At 36.5% G+C, this 15,545-nt stretch overlaps 1 protein-coding gene across 1 annotated transcript in view; it reads left to right on the top strand.

Moving 5' to 3' along the window:
* ASCC3 (activating signal cointegrator 1 complex subunit 3) overlaps positions 1-15,545 on the top strand; it is a 354,273-nt gene that overhangs the window by 168,205 nt on the left and 170,523 nt on the right. The window contains exon 14 of the mRNA XM_034991607.1: positions 8,886-9,020. Coding sequence (XP_034847498.1) covers positions 8,886-9,020 — 135 coding nt within the window. The remainder of the gene's footprint in view (positions 1-8,885; positions 9,021-15,545) is intronic.

Raw genomic sequence — 15,545 nt, 5'->3', positions numbered from 1 at the left:
ACTTATATTAACTTTTCAAGCAGTTCAGTGGCTGCAGAGCTATATTTTAAAATGTTTAAATCAGAGCTCCCTTTTGTCAGATCTGTCTCCAACAATCATATTAACTCTCAGAGATACCTAAGTACTCTCTTGCTCATCTTGACTCCTCATAAAAAAACAGAGCACCCCCCCCTTTTTTTTTTAAAGGTTTTATTTATTTATTCATAAGAGACAGACAGAGAGGCAGAGGGAGAAGCAGGCTCCCCGCTAAGCGGGGAGCCCGATGCGGGACTCGATCCCAGGACTCTGGGATCATGACCTGAGCCAAAGGCAGACACTTAACCATCTGAGCCACCCAGGCGCCCATAGAGCACCCCCTTTTTTAAGTTAGCCCCACCCCTTAAAGTTTTTTCCTGTTGATTGTCCTGTCAGTTTACAATGATAAAATCATCTCTGGTTTTTCCTATGTTTTGTCTGCTGTTTTCTTTTATACTTCCTTGAGTAATTTTTTTTCGCAGTGATAGCCTTCTCTCTATTCAGTTTAAAATCTACTTCTAACATAAAAATAATTTCTCAAGTATCTTTTAGTGGTATCATTTTTTTCTGAGTCTTAAATGAATTTTTCTATCTTAACACATATGTTATAATGAGATTGTTACTTGCTTTTCCAGATATTACTGCTCCTCTGTCCACATGTCCATTTCTGTCAAAAATGTATATTACCACCCTATGGATTTGCTCTCTTCTCTGTACCTTTGACCTCTGTATACTTTCCCTTGAAATGCTATTTATTTTCTTCTATGAGAACATCTCTCTTTTCTTCTTAAAGCATTTCCAGGTACTCTGAATCAAGATAAATTTGTCACTTAGATCAAAAGTACCACCGTCGCCCTTATAAGTACATTGTTAAATAAGTTTCCTTGAAGTTTTTACTTTGACACCATAAATTCCTTAGCAATAAAATAATCATGAAATATACTAGTATAGTAGTACATTATAAACAAACTCTTATAACCTCATTGTCATCACTGATCATTTTTTCTGTTCAATATAATTTATATATTTCATTGTAAAACTATTAGGGCTTGTTTCAGTGGATAAGACAAACAATACAAGATACACAAAGGAAACATCTTTTTATCTTCCCCCACTCCCATTTTCATTTTGTGAGGTATTTAATTTGGTGGGTGTCCATCCATATCTCTAATTTTAAACACACACATCCTTTAAATACATACTCAGAATAATACTATGGAAATTGTTCTTCAACTTGATTTTTTTTTTCACTTAGCACTGTATTATGGGTATCTTTCCAGATATCCATTTGTGAGAGCAAAATCCAGTGCTTTTTGTGCCTACTTTTGGATTGCCAGGGCCACACTGTGCTTGTGAAGTTCAACACCTTTTCAAATGTTTATGATTAATTTTACTTGCTTTTCTGTAAATTTCTCAGAAGCCACAGAGAAAAATGCTGATAGATTTAAAGAAAAATTAACTGTTTCCATACTAAACAAGGCACCATAAACAAAGTTGAAAGATAAAGTGTAGACTAGAACAAAATATTTGCAATATAGAAAAAGACAAAGCATATTATCTTCCATATACAAAGAACACCTACAAATTGATAAGAAGATAATCTCCAGTAACAAAACAGTGTTCACAATAAGGAAATAGTTAAATGAATAGTCATATATATTTGCCCCAACAATTTCACTTCTATGAAATTATCCAACAAATATATTCACAAACATGTGAAATAAACCTGTGAACAGTTATTTATTACATCATTGCTTTAAATAATGAAAGATTGGAAACAACATAAATGTCCATCAAACAAGGACTGGTTAAATAAATTATGGTATTTCTAAGTAATGGAATACTATGCAAATGTAAAAAATAAATGAAGAAATTGTGTACTGATGTGAAAAGATCTTCAGATTATTTGAGTGTCTTCAGCTGGCCAGCATTGACAGGTCTAAAATGAGAACTCTGTAATTACTTGTAGTATCCCAGCACAAATATCTCCTGGATGCACAGCATGCAGAATCAAACCTTTTAAAGTTGCATTTACCTGATAACACAGATGTGGTAATATGACCACAGCAATAAAAACTATTCTGTGCTTATGCGCTCTTGTGGTGTGCAAGATATCTAAAATACATCTGTAGTGGCACTCCCTGTTCAAACTGTATAAAACAGAGAAAATGATTTGTCTGTGTTCTCCATCCTCCCAAAGATACCAGGATGTTCCAAATGGAGCAGAGGGAAGGTTTTGGGTTTGTTTTTCAACTTACAATGGTTGGCTTGATGCAGGGCTCTCAGATGTTAACATAACATATATCAGAATCACCTGGAAAGCTTGTTGAACCAGATTGCTGAGCCCCATCTTCAGAGGCACTGACTCAGATCTGGTGTTTGTAGTTCTTTTTTTTCTTGATGTAGTGTTCCATGATTCATTGTTTGTGATAACACCCAGTGCTCTATGCAGAACGTGCCCTCTTTAATACCCATCACCAGGCTAACCCATCCCCCCACCCCCCTCCCCTCTAGAACCCTCAGTTTGTTTCTCAGAGTCCATATTCGTCTCCCCCTCTGATTGCCCACCCCCCTCATTTTTCCCTTCCTGCTATCTTCTTCTTCTTCTTTTTTTTTTTTTTAACATATAATGTATTATTTGTTTCAGAGGTACAGGTCTGTGATTCAACAGTCTTACACAATTCACAGCGTTCACCATAGCATATACCCTCCCCAGTGTCTATCACCCAGCCACCCCATCCCTGCACTACTGGATATTTACCCCAAAGATACAAAGGTAGGGGGCACCTGGGTGGCTCACTTGGTTGGGCGACTGCCTTCGGCTCAGGTCATGGTCCTGGAGTCCCAGGATCGAGTCCCGCATCAGGTTCCTTGCTCGGCGAGGAGTCTGCTTCTCCCTCTGACACTCCCCCCCTCATGCTCTCTCTCTCTCTCATTCTCTCTCAAATAAATAAATAAAATCTTTTAAAAAAAGATACAAACGTAGGGATCCAAAGGGATAGTTCCACCCCGATGTTTATAGCAGCAATGTCCACAATAGCCAAACTGTGGAAAGAGCCAAGATGTCCATCGACAGATGAATGGATAAAGAAGAGGTGGTATATATATACAATGGAATATTATGCAGCCATCAAAAGGAATGAAATCTTGCCATTTGCAGTGACGTGGATGAAATTGGAGGGTATTATCCTGAGCGAAATAAGTCAATCAGAGAAAGACATGTATCATATGATCTCATTGATATGAGGAATTCTTAATCTCAGGAAATAAACTGAAGATTGCTGTTGTGGTGGGTGGTGTTTGTAGTTCTGACAAGTTCCCAGGGAATGCTGATGCTGCTGGTCTGGGGACCATGCAGTTTTAGAATCACTCTTTGTTTACGTCATTAGGGCTTAATTCTCTTGAGGAACCTGGGTTAAGAAAGTTCGAAAGAATTGAGAGCAAGATACCTAACAGGGCAGTTAGAGTGAAAGCATAAACCACTAGGACATAAAACTCCTCACCCTCAGGCCTCATTCTTTAACCAGTGTGAGAGCGAGTACCATATATTAAAGAATGTCATTCCTCAGCAGCATTTTCTATGGAACATCTATCTGCTCTGTTGTCTATGTTTTTCAAATACTTCCTTTTCAGCCTTCCTTCTTAGTGGAAATTTCTAGGGAAGAGTCTTTGATTCAACATTTCAGTTAATCCTTGCCCACCTCTCCCCTGTTTTCAAATAATCTCAGGTTTAAGTATTCATTTATTCTTCTTTTTACTTCTCATCCATCATGCACAACACCTTTACAAAAGCTGTTAAAGGATAAGTGGCTTTTTAAATTATTTTGTGTGGTGTTAGATACTTATGCACTTGCATCAGTGAGGAATAAATATATAGGTGTCAATTTATAGCAGTCATTTACTGATCTCACCATTTGGTCTTTTAATCCAAATTCACTTTATTGTTCATTACTCTTACAGTGGTGCTGATACTTAACCAGTTCTGACAGAGGTTTTCAAAGTTGCTGTACAAAGAGCATTAGCATCTCCTTGGAACTTGTTAGAAATGCAAAGTCTTGGGCTCCTGGGTGGCTCAGTCAGTTGAGCCTCTGCCTTCAGCTCCTGTCATGATCTCAGGGTTCTGGGATCCAGCCCCACATCCATCCGCATCTGGGTTCCCTGCTCAATGGGGAGCCAGCTTCTCTCTCTGTCTGCCCCTCCTCCCCCTCAAATAAATAAATAAATCTTAAAAAAATAAGAAAAAGAAATGCAGAGTCTTGGCTTGCCTCACACCTACTTAATCTGAAAGGATGGTGGAGGAAAGGGGCAGCAATTGTGTTTTTAGATGATTTTGAAGCGTTCTAAAGTTTGAGAGCTATGACTTTACTAAATGCAGTGTTTTCACTTACATTATGTACTTCAAACTTTATAGTAATCCTTTGACTCTAGTAACTATCTGTGGAGTGGGGAAAATAAGAATCGGAGAGATTAAATAGTTTGTTCTAAGTCACTGCTCTTTAATAATGTTTCAAAGTAGAATTTTTGGTATTTTTCAAATAATATATCCTTCCCTCTGAATACATTGAAACAATATGGGTTACTTAAACATTCTAGTTTTTCCGAATGATTATCTCAGCTTTCACTCTTTCATTACTTTTAATCTGCATCTCATGTAAAGAACACTGTCTTTGGCACATTAAATAACAGGACCAAAACGCAAATTCACATACTTTCTCTCCTATCTCAGGACTGATTTAATTATATATTCTTAAACTAAATGGCTTTTTAAACTAAGAACAAGTATATACAATATTTTTAAATGTATTAATCTAACAAACCTCAAGTAAAAATATGAACAGTTTCATAAAACAATTAAAATTTACTAATGTTGACTTGAATCTATTGTTATAATCTTATTTTAATGACACATGCCCATTTAACTGCTATTCAGTTATCAGTAGTGTTTCTAAGATTAATTTGGAGTTATTTCTGCCAAATGAAACAGTGCTGTCCTGTTATAATTTTTATATGTCTATTTAAATTAATTAACCAAATTAACAAACCATAAAATCAAGTATGTTATAGAGACCCAAAACCTTGTAATGGCTTCTGTTGGAGCCTCTAAACAGAAAATTCTTAATAAGGAAAAGAGTTTATTTTACTGAACAAGAAGTGATGGATCATTTAATAAAAAGAAATTGCTACTTTAAGTTGTAACTAATATTTCTCTTGGCTGCAGTAGAAAATAATTTGCAAAATGATAAGTTGACAAGTCAGACTGAAATAATTGATGAAGATTTAGGGTCATATTTTATTTTCCCTTATGTTCTTCGTATCAACAGGATTTACATAATGTGGCATTTGAATTATGGAGAATAGAAATCTGGTTGCATTATAAAAACCCATCTGGGAAATGATCTTGGGGCTGTGCTGGTTATATGAAATACCTTCATATTCCCTGATATTTTATATATATAGGTAAATAAAGATAGGTTATAAGGGAGTTTTTAAAATCATCTTTATAGTGGTGGTTTTATTTATGTTTCCTTTTAACCTTACTTAGGAGAAGAAAACTAATTTGGTGGTAATTATTAACTAATTTCACACAGTAGTGCATTAGTCATCTCAAAAGTTGTTAATAATTCAAAATTTAGGTCCCACCCCTAAATATTCTTACTCAGTTGTTTTAGGGGAGGACCCAGAAGTCTATTTTAATGAGCACCAGCACTGATTCCCACAAAGAGGTCCCTGGATCTCAGTGTGAGAAACTTTGAAAGAGAATGTACTTCTTCACGCTAATACACTAAAATTACCAAGGATAAATATTATATTTTATTATTTTTTTATTATGTTAAGTTAGCCACCATACAGCACATCATTAGCTTTTGATGTAGTGTTCAGTGATTCATTAGTTGCAAAAAACACCCAGTGCTCATCACAACACGTGCCCTCTAAATACTACTGTATGCTCCTCCATCCAGCCTGCACCTGCCTCTGTAGCCAGATAGGGCTGATTACTAGTGATTCTTCCTTGCCAACAGGAGCAGACCCAAGCAGATAAATCTATTTATCATTTTTCCCTGGTGCTTAGTGCATGGTTTGGTACTCAGTAGGTACTGTGTAAATGTAGTGCGATGGATGAATGAAGGTGACCCACCAGCTCCATGGTTAGCATTCCTGTATTATCCATGCTCCACGTGTACAGTTTTTTCTCCTTCCTTAAATTGTACATGTCTTTTACAGAAGGGACCATGTCTTGTCCGTTTTCATATTTCCTCTTTCAACAGTATTTTACTTATCCATGGCTAGTAAATACTTAGCAAGTAAAAATATTTTGTGCTTATTTAATACATCATACTAGATTGTCATCTCCCTGAGAGCAGAGATTTTGCCTCTCTCTTTTGCAGAATTCTCAGGGCTTGATAGTGATTCTCAGAATTCTCGGAAACATTTGAATGAGTGGATACATTAATTAAAAAAATAAATAATTTCATTTTAATTGAGATTTCCTTAAAATTTAATGTTAGGGTTTAGTGAGGCTTTGTGTGTAGTAAAATTTAATTTTACATAAGAGAAAAAAAGTCTACCTTAATTTTTTAATTTTTTTTTAAAGATTTGATTTATTTATTGGAGAGAGAGAGAGACAGATAGATAGAGAGAGTGGGAGCACGGGGGAAAGGGAGAAGCAGGCTCCCTGCTGAGCAGGGAGCCCGATGCAGGGCTCAATCCCAGGACCCTGGGATCATGACCTGAGCCGAAGGCGTACGCTTAACCAACTGAGCCACCCAGGTGCCCCTAGTCTGCCTTAATTTTTTAAGAAGAAACTCACTATTGAAATATCCTCACTTTTTACAAGAGACAGGATGGTAGAATCTGAGAGATTCTGAACTGGTGAAGCTTCAGCAGGGCATTATAGTTAATAAAATTTTTCTAACTTTGTATTAAACAGTTTATGTCAATAATGATGAAAATATTACAGTAAGTTTAAGTGGTAATCTCTTGATATCCCATGAGATAAAGATGTTTTCCCAGAAAGCTAGAGAGCCTATCAAAGTTAGATTTGGGGTTTTTTTAGTTGAAAATAAGGAAACAGAAGAATTTTCCAAGTATACATGAACTTACTGAAATAAATTTTATTCATATACTCTTTAGAGATATTCTTATGATCATATTTCTTTTCAAAAGACATTAGTATCAGCAAATCAGTTAGAGCTCTAACCAAGGTTGAAAGCTTATGCTTTATATCATTGATGGCTGTGATTAACTAATGTTAAGTCTCTCTAGATGACTTGCAGTGCTTGTTTTATTGTCTAAATGCTTTGGGAGTTTTTCATTGAGGAATTTTGGTCTTCTCCAGATTATCTACTCTCCTTGACTTTGAACATTTTCTAAAAGAATATTAGTAATTTAAGCATTCCAGTTTCTTGAATGTTTATTCTCTATTATTTCACTGTCCTCTAAATTATAATTGACATCCCATACGTGGAACAGTCTCTTTGACAAGTTTATAGGCATAAGATTACTGTGAGTAAATTATACAGTGTGTGCTTTAGATCTGTGTCACTCCATCTCCTTTCTGGTCAGATTCCAGGCCTCCCTCCCCCTTTCACTTTTGTTCATTTTCAAAATGACCTTCTCTTTTACTTAGGTCAGCTAGCATGAGCCTATCAATTCCCTGACTAAAACCATCAGTTGCTTATTTTTCTAAATGTGTACCATGGAAATAACACCAGTGTTTTAGCTTGTGGGAAAACATAATTAACAGATAAATATGGAGAGAAATTGAGAGAAAGGCAAGAATTAGGACCTCCATATTGCTGAGGCCCAAGGGGAATACGATGGTATCTCCAGAGAGTTTTAGAGGTCTCAGTTTGGTTGGAAGCTGGGGCTAGAACTTGTCTTTAAGTCACCCAAAGCACCCACACTGCTGATTGTCCTTAGATTGTATGTTTTAGATTTTGATTAAAATGCCAAATTACGTAGAGATGCTTTATTCACATCATATAAAATTGAAAAAAATCAGTTGTCCATATAAAAGAGTAAAATTACTTTATTATAGTAATGGCTCTTTGGGAAGGCTGGGGTTGAGCTGAATGTGGAGGGGATGTGGAAGCCAAAGAAGAAAAGACACAGAGGAGAAGGCAGCACTGATAGGCAGCAGATGCAGAGTGCTCCTCACTCTCTGATTTTATTCTCTTCAGTTGCATTGACATTCTGCCTGGTGACTGTCCCTGAAAATACTTTTTTCCACTTCTCCTTGACAAAGCATCCAGATATGTGACTTCCCCTAATTCAGATTTCCACACTTTGTAATTACACAGGAAGGTTAAAAAACAAAAAAAAAAAAAAAAAAACCCAGAAAATTCCAAATGCCTCTCTAGAAGCATTTTCATCTCCTCCAGTCCCCGAAACTCTATTTTAAATGGTTGTTCTCAGATGTGATTTTGTCCAAAGAAGAGTGTTTTTATTGTTTTCAATTTCTTTAAACATCTTTATGATAGTGGAAATTTCATTGATGGTGGAGAAATAAGGCTCTCGTATATTTTTATACTCTGACCCCGAAATATATGATTACACTCGTGAATCATGTCTTCAAAAGAGAAAAGCACAAATTTAACTCAACATTTTATATAATCCATTAATTTCATTTCTGACTTCCACCAATTTATAGGTTAACAGTATATAAAGCCTTGTTATTGGATTTTATCTAACTTGTCTTTATCCTATATACACTTTGTTCTAAAATAAGGAAATGTTGGGGAATTCATAAACTGGGGGTTGTATTTTGGAAAATTAATAGTTGTATACATAATGGTGATTTTTTCAGACTAGTATTAAGCTATCTTTTAATGACTTTTAGTATTAAATAAACTGTTTTTCTTTTTTTTCAGGTGATGGTGTTTGTACATGCTCGAAATGCCACTGTAAGAACAGCTATGTCTCTAATAGAAAGAGCAAAAAATAGTGGTCAGATTTCCTGCTTTTTACCTACACAAGGACCTGAATATGGACATGCAGAAAAACAGGTAGGGGAACAAATAATGGCAAGATATAAGAACCAAAGCATACAATGTGCCAGATAATACAGATATTTTATATATGACAGATATATGGTCTCCAATTTACAAGGAATTATTTTTACATATTTATCATGTTATAATCTTTATTTTTTTTAATTTAATGATCTTCCAAAGGATTCCAGTGCCTGAGGTATTCAATTATCATGTCTATCCATACAGTTAGAATTGTATTTAGTCCTACTCTTTAAAATATAGTTAAAACATAAAATACAGTTAAGTTCCAAAAAAAAAAAAAAATACAGTTAAGTTCCATAAAATATGTTAACATCTAATTAGGGTTATTAGTCTCTTAAAAAAACTAATAGGTTAATATTTTTTAATTTCTCAGTTTTAATTTCTAAGGTTAATGTGGACAGATGAAAGCTGCATAAATAAAAGTTCTTTTCAAGAATGTGAAAGTTTAGGGGTGCCTGGCTGGCTCTGTCAGTGGAGCATGTGACTCTTGATCTTGGGGTTGTAACTTTGGGTTTAGTGATTACTTAAAAATAAGACCTTTAAAAAAAAAGAAAGTGAAAGTTTGAGACCTGGGAGTTTGATAACCTTGCTACTCAGCATATGCTCAGGACCTTAAAAGCCTGGGTCCCCTTTGGAAATGCAGAACCGCAGGCCCCATACCAGATTTACCAAACCATAATCTGCATTTCGCCTCAATCCCTAGGTGATTTACTACACATTACAGTTTGAGAAGTACTTCCCCAAGTAATCTGAGTATTGATTGTATCCTAAGATTTACAAAAGGTTTTATTTAATTATGTGAGATAATGATTTAGATCAAGAATAGATAGACTAGAGCCTGAAGGCCAAAGGTGGCCACCTGTTTCTGAAATTAAGGTTTTATTAGAAAATAGCCAGACTCCTTTGTCAATGGCTGCTTTTTTTTCTTTTGCACCATGAGGGAAGAATGAACAGTTACTACAAGGACTATGTGGCCCACTAATAAGCCTAAAATACTATATAGCTCTTTACAGAAAATGTTTGCCCTGATTTAAAGCAATGAAAATAAATTTTCAAATGAAAAAGTCAGTGGGCATAAAATGATAGTAACTTCAAAGTATTTTATATGCCTAAGATTTAACTGATGTTTACTGAACAGCTGCTAGCTGCCAGACATTGTGCTCTGTGCTTTCACATTTCTCATCTTGGTAAGATGTATTTAATTGTTACGATTCCACTATGAATTTCACCATTTTATATTGACATTTTAGATTCTGAATATGATAAATGTGATGTCAGTTGTTTTGAACATCAGATTCTTTCAATTTAGAACTATAAAATTTGTTCATTTTCTTCATTTTTCTCCACTTTATATAATTTCTATTACATAACACTTATTAAACAGCTTTGTAGTCTTCCAGTTATTTATTAATTATGAATTTATGAGTGTCTTTTAAAAGTCAGGTTGGCATTCATAAGTCTTCTTCATTTCTTTGGAAATACGAAGCAACTCTATTGTGTTTCTTTTTTTTTTTTTTTTTTAATTTTGTTTTTTTAATTTTTTTATTTTCTTATTTCTATTTTCTATTGTGTTTCAAAGCCAAGCCTTGAGAGCCACCTTGTGGATTTCTGGTTACTTCATACCTCTCAATTCTGAAAGCTATTGCTCATTCCAGATGATGCAGGTTTATTATTTAATTTCTATAATAATAGTGTTTAACATTTATCAGGGGTTTACTGGTGCCTGGCACTGTTTTCATTGCTTTATACATAACTCATTCAGTCCTCACAGAACCTTTGATAGAGATTTGTACTGTTATTACCCCTTAATATGGTATATGTGTAAGTAATTCAAATACAGCATGAAATAAAGCATATAGAAATAATTAATATAGAGGCATTTTCAAATAATGTTTATTTAAGGCATTATCGCCAGAGTCACAGATCACTATGGTAAAAAAAGAGAAGAGGGAGAGAGAGAGATCTGGAGAAATGGAAAGTTTTAATACAGTTAAGTAGACCTGAAAATCCCAAGTCATTTTTTTATTGTTATGTTACTCACCATACATTACATCATTAGTTTTTGATGAAGTGTTCCATGATTCATTGTTTGCGTATAACACCCAGTGCTCCATGCAGAACGTGCCCTCTTTAATACCCATCACCAGGCTAATCCATCCCCCCACCCCCTCCCACCTAGAACCCTCAGTTTGTTTTCCAAGTCATTTTTATTACACCTTTTTAAAAATATTTTTATTATATTTGATTTTTATCCAGGCTGCCTACTGTTATTGGATTTTTTTTAAAGAAAAATGACATTCACAAACATTTATTAATAAGTACATGTTTTCAAGTAACATTGTCCTGTTCACTATTATATTCCCAGACTTTCATATAATATTTGGCTGATAGTAGGTACCCCGAAATTACTTTCTTTCGCCTTTGTTCCTCTGAGACAAACATTATGAGATGGCCTCACTTTAATTTTCTCATTTGATCTGCACCACTATTCTGTCCCTTAGAGATTCTTATCCCCATTTTATAGATAAGGAAACTGAAACTGAGAGAATAATTTTCTCAGAGAAGGCTGTGTAACAAGTAGTAGAGCTGTGATTTGAATCAGTCTGGCTCCAAAGCCTGCCCTTTTTACCACACTCTATTCTAAATGTTCAAAACCAAATCTGATCTGGACTTTCTAAAGCTTTTAGGGCTTTGAGTCTTTCTGTTTGTTTTTTGTTTCTAATAAAATGGAAGAACATTTCTTCAGCCTAACTGTATCCCTCATTTCTGCTAAAGAGAGATTCAAAAAACTTGTCCCCTCCATGCTGGGTATGATTTTGTACCAAAAGATAAAGTAATCTTTCTGAATGCTTTACGGAAGCTCCAGAATTTTAGATTGTTCTTCTAGTGGTAGCTGTATGCTTATTTCTTTAAGTTCTTTTTGAACTTGAATGGTATTAACATTCTAGCAGTTCTCAGGAGCTATTATCATGATGGTAGGAGATACTCCTTCCCGTGTTTTTGAAAAATGGGAAATTAAGTACTCAAAACATTAAAATAAAATTAGAAGGTAAATTTGCTATGGTAGTACATAGAAATTTAGCCTCATGGCTCCTGTTAATGGAAATACAGCTAAATCCCGACCGTGCCACTCTAGCACTTTGCCCCTAAGTATGTAATGTAACCATCTCAATGCCTGACTCACCAGTTATGGTTCTTAAAAGCGTTTCTTCACAGTTTTATTAACACTCTTAACTTTATTTGTGTAAATAATAAGTAAAACTCCATTGAGGAAATTCTCCTTTTCTTTCTCTCTCTCTCTGTATGTGTGTGTGTGTGTGTGTGAGAGAGAGAGAGAGAGACAGGGAGAGAGAGAGAGAAGGCTATTTCTGTGCCTTAGCCACAGCCAAAAAGAAAATACTTTTCTTCCCAGTAAGTATATTTTAGGACTCCTCATATCATTCCCATTTTTCCATTTTTTAATATAAAATTTATCCCCATATGAAAAACCAACAATATTTCCAGATTGTCTACTGAAATATGAAAATAGGGAAAGGAAAATGAAGTACCCCAGGAGACGCTTCAGCTATAGAGATGGAATTTGCAGTTCTCTCTGGGGAAGGGAGTATCTCAGGAATTCCAAAGGAGGCCCAAAGCAAGAGGGCACATTAACAAAAAGCTCTGGTTATGACTTCACCTATAGAAGCCCTGTCACCTTAAATACCTAAATATTTCTGAAACTTACTTTCTGTTCTATTAAATGGAATAATAATAGGGTAAATAACACCTTGTGGTTAACTATGAGAAACAAATAGAATAATATATGAAATTATTTTGGAAAATGAACAATGATAAAACATACCATATTATAGAAATCTACTTTTAGAAAATATATATTAATAACTAAATTTTAAAATGGTGAACAATATCAATAACTTTCCCTAATTTACACTGCATATTTTTTTGCTCTCCCACACAAAGATATTTTCTTAAGAAACCACTGTTTTCTGTACGATAGAGCATACCTTAAAGGATTGGTAGTAGCAGCTTATATTTATAGAAGTATGTCGGGGACTAGGAAAGATGGCAGAGGAGTAGGGGACCCTATTTCAACTGGTCCCTGGAATTGAGCTGGATATCTACCAGAGATATGAGCACCCACGAAACCAGCCTGAGACGTAAGAAGATCTGGATCTCTACAAACAGAGTATCACAGGCGGTTGGTTTTGAGGTACGAAGCGGAGAGCCTTGATTTCGAGGGCAGATATCAGAGGATAAACGGCAGCGGGAGGGAGCTTGGCCATGGGGATCATACACCGCCACTGAGCGACAGCCTCGGCGCGCTGGGGACGGGGCACAGACTCGCAGATGGGTAGCGCTGGGGAAAGGACTTCAGGGCAGCCCCCAGGGGCAGAAACCCGGAGCGGTGGGGTCATGCGTGTGAACTGGGAGCAGCTGGCGGTTTTAGAAACACAAAGGGCAGAGACGTGCCCCGCCCTGGAGGCAGGACTGGGAGTGCTGCAGAGGGGCGCACAACCCAGGACGCTGCAGTTTATAGCAGCACCGACAGAAACGGAGACAGTGTGGCCTGGAGAGCTCACTGAAGAACAGACTGAGGACTCTCTGCTCTGAGACAGAGGGTTGGAAACGGTCTCTTCTGCTCTGACTCGCGGAAGAGACACAGAAAGCAGCCAGGGAAAGCTGTCAGAGAACAAATGCCCCAAAAACTGATTTCTGCTGAGCCCATCTCCCGCCACAGGGGGGCAGGGCAACTCCGCCCCAACAGGGTTGCCTGAGTAACAGTGCGGCAGTCCCCTCCCCCAGAAGACAGGCTGGGAAAACAAGAGGCCAGCAACCCTGTCTGTAATGAGAGACACAGAAAGACACTATATCATTCTTAAAGGGTCTATCCAACAAGAAAATCTAACAGTTGTAAATATCTATGCCCCCAACATGGGAGCAGCCATCTACATAAGCCAACTGTTAACCAAAATAAAGAGTCATATTGATAACAATACGTTAATTGTAGGAGACCTCAATATTTCACTCTCAGCAATGGACAGATCATCTAAGCAGAAAATCAACAAGGAAACAAAAGCTTTGAATAATACACTGGATCAGATGGACCTCATAGATACATACAGAACATTCACCCTAAAACAACAGAATACTCATTCTTCTTGAGCACACATGGAACTTTCTCCAGAATAGACCACATTCTGGGTCACAAATCAGGTCTCAACCGATACCAAAAGACTGAGATTATTCCCTGCATATTCTCAGACCACAGTGCTTTAAAACTGGAACTCAATCACAAGAAAAAAATTGGCAGAAATTCAAACACTTGGAAGCTAAAGACCACTCTGCTCAAGAATGTTTGGGTCAACCAAGAAATCAAAGAAGAACTTAAACAATTCATGGAAATCAATGAGAACGAAAACAGATCGGTCCAAAACCTATGGGATACCGCAAAGGCAGTCCTAAGGGGGAAATACATAGCCATCCAAGCCTCACTCAAAAAAACAGAAAAATCCCGAATTCACCAACTAACTCTACACTTTAAAGAACTAGAGAAAAAGCAACAAACGATGCCTAAGCCATGCATTAGAAGAGAAATAATTAAAATTAAAGCAGAGATCAATGAATTAGAAACCAGAAACGCAGTAGCGAAACTAGAAGTTAGTTCTTTGAAAGAATTAATAAGATCGATAAACCACTGGCCAGACTTATCCAAAAGAAGAGAGAAAGGACCCAAATTAATAAAATTATGCGTGAAAGGGGAGAGATCCCGACTAACACCAAGGAGATAGAAACAATTATTAGAAATTGTTATCGACAACTATATGCCAATAAACGGAGCAATGTGGATGAAATGGAGGCCTTCCTAGAAACCTATAAGCTGCCAAGACTGAAACAGGAAGAAATGGGCAACCTGAATAGGCCAATAACCAGTAACGAGATTGAAGCAGTGATCAAAAACCTCCCAAAAAACAAGAGTCCAGGGCCTGGTGGATTCCCTGGGGGATTCTACCAAACATTCAAAGAAGAAATAACACCTATTCTACTGAAGCTGTTTCAAAAAGTAGAAACAGAAGGAAAACCTCCAAACTCATTCTATGAGGCCAGCATTACCTTAACCCCAAACCAGGCAAAGACCCCATCAAAAAGGAGAATTTCAGACCGATATCCCTGATGAATACGGATTCCAAAATCCTCAACAAAATCCTAGCTAATAGGATCCAACAATACATTAAAAGGATCATCCACCACGACCAAGTGGGATTTATCCCCGGGATGCAAGGGTGGTTCAACATTCACAAATCAATGTGATAGAACACATTAATAAGAGGAGGGAGAAGAACCATATGGTCCTCTCAATTGATGCAGAAAAAGCATTTGACAAAATACAACATCCTTTCCTGATTAAAACTCTCCAGAGTATAGGGATAGAGGGAACATTGCTCAAGTTCATAAAATCGATCTATGAAAAACCCACAGCAAATATCATCCTCAATGGGGAAGAGCTGAGAGCCTTTC

The sequence above is a fragment of the Mirounga leonina genome, unplaced genomic scaffold (genome assembly GCF_011800145.1).
Source record: "Mirounga leonina isolate KUSES-001 unplaced genomic scaffold, KU_Mleo_1.0 Mir_53, whole genome shotgun sequence".
Lineage (NCBI taxonomy): Eukaryota > Metazoa > Chordata > Mammalia > Carnivora > Phocidae > Mirounga > Mirounga leonina.
This window is presented reverse-complemented; position numbering and strand designations above follow the sequence as displayed.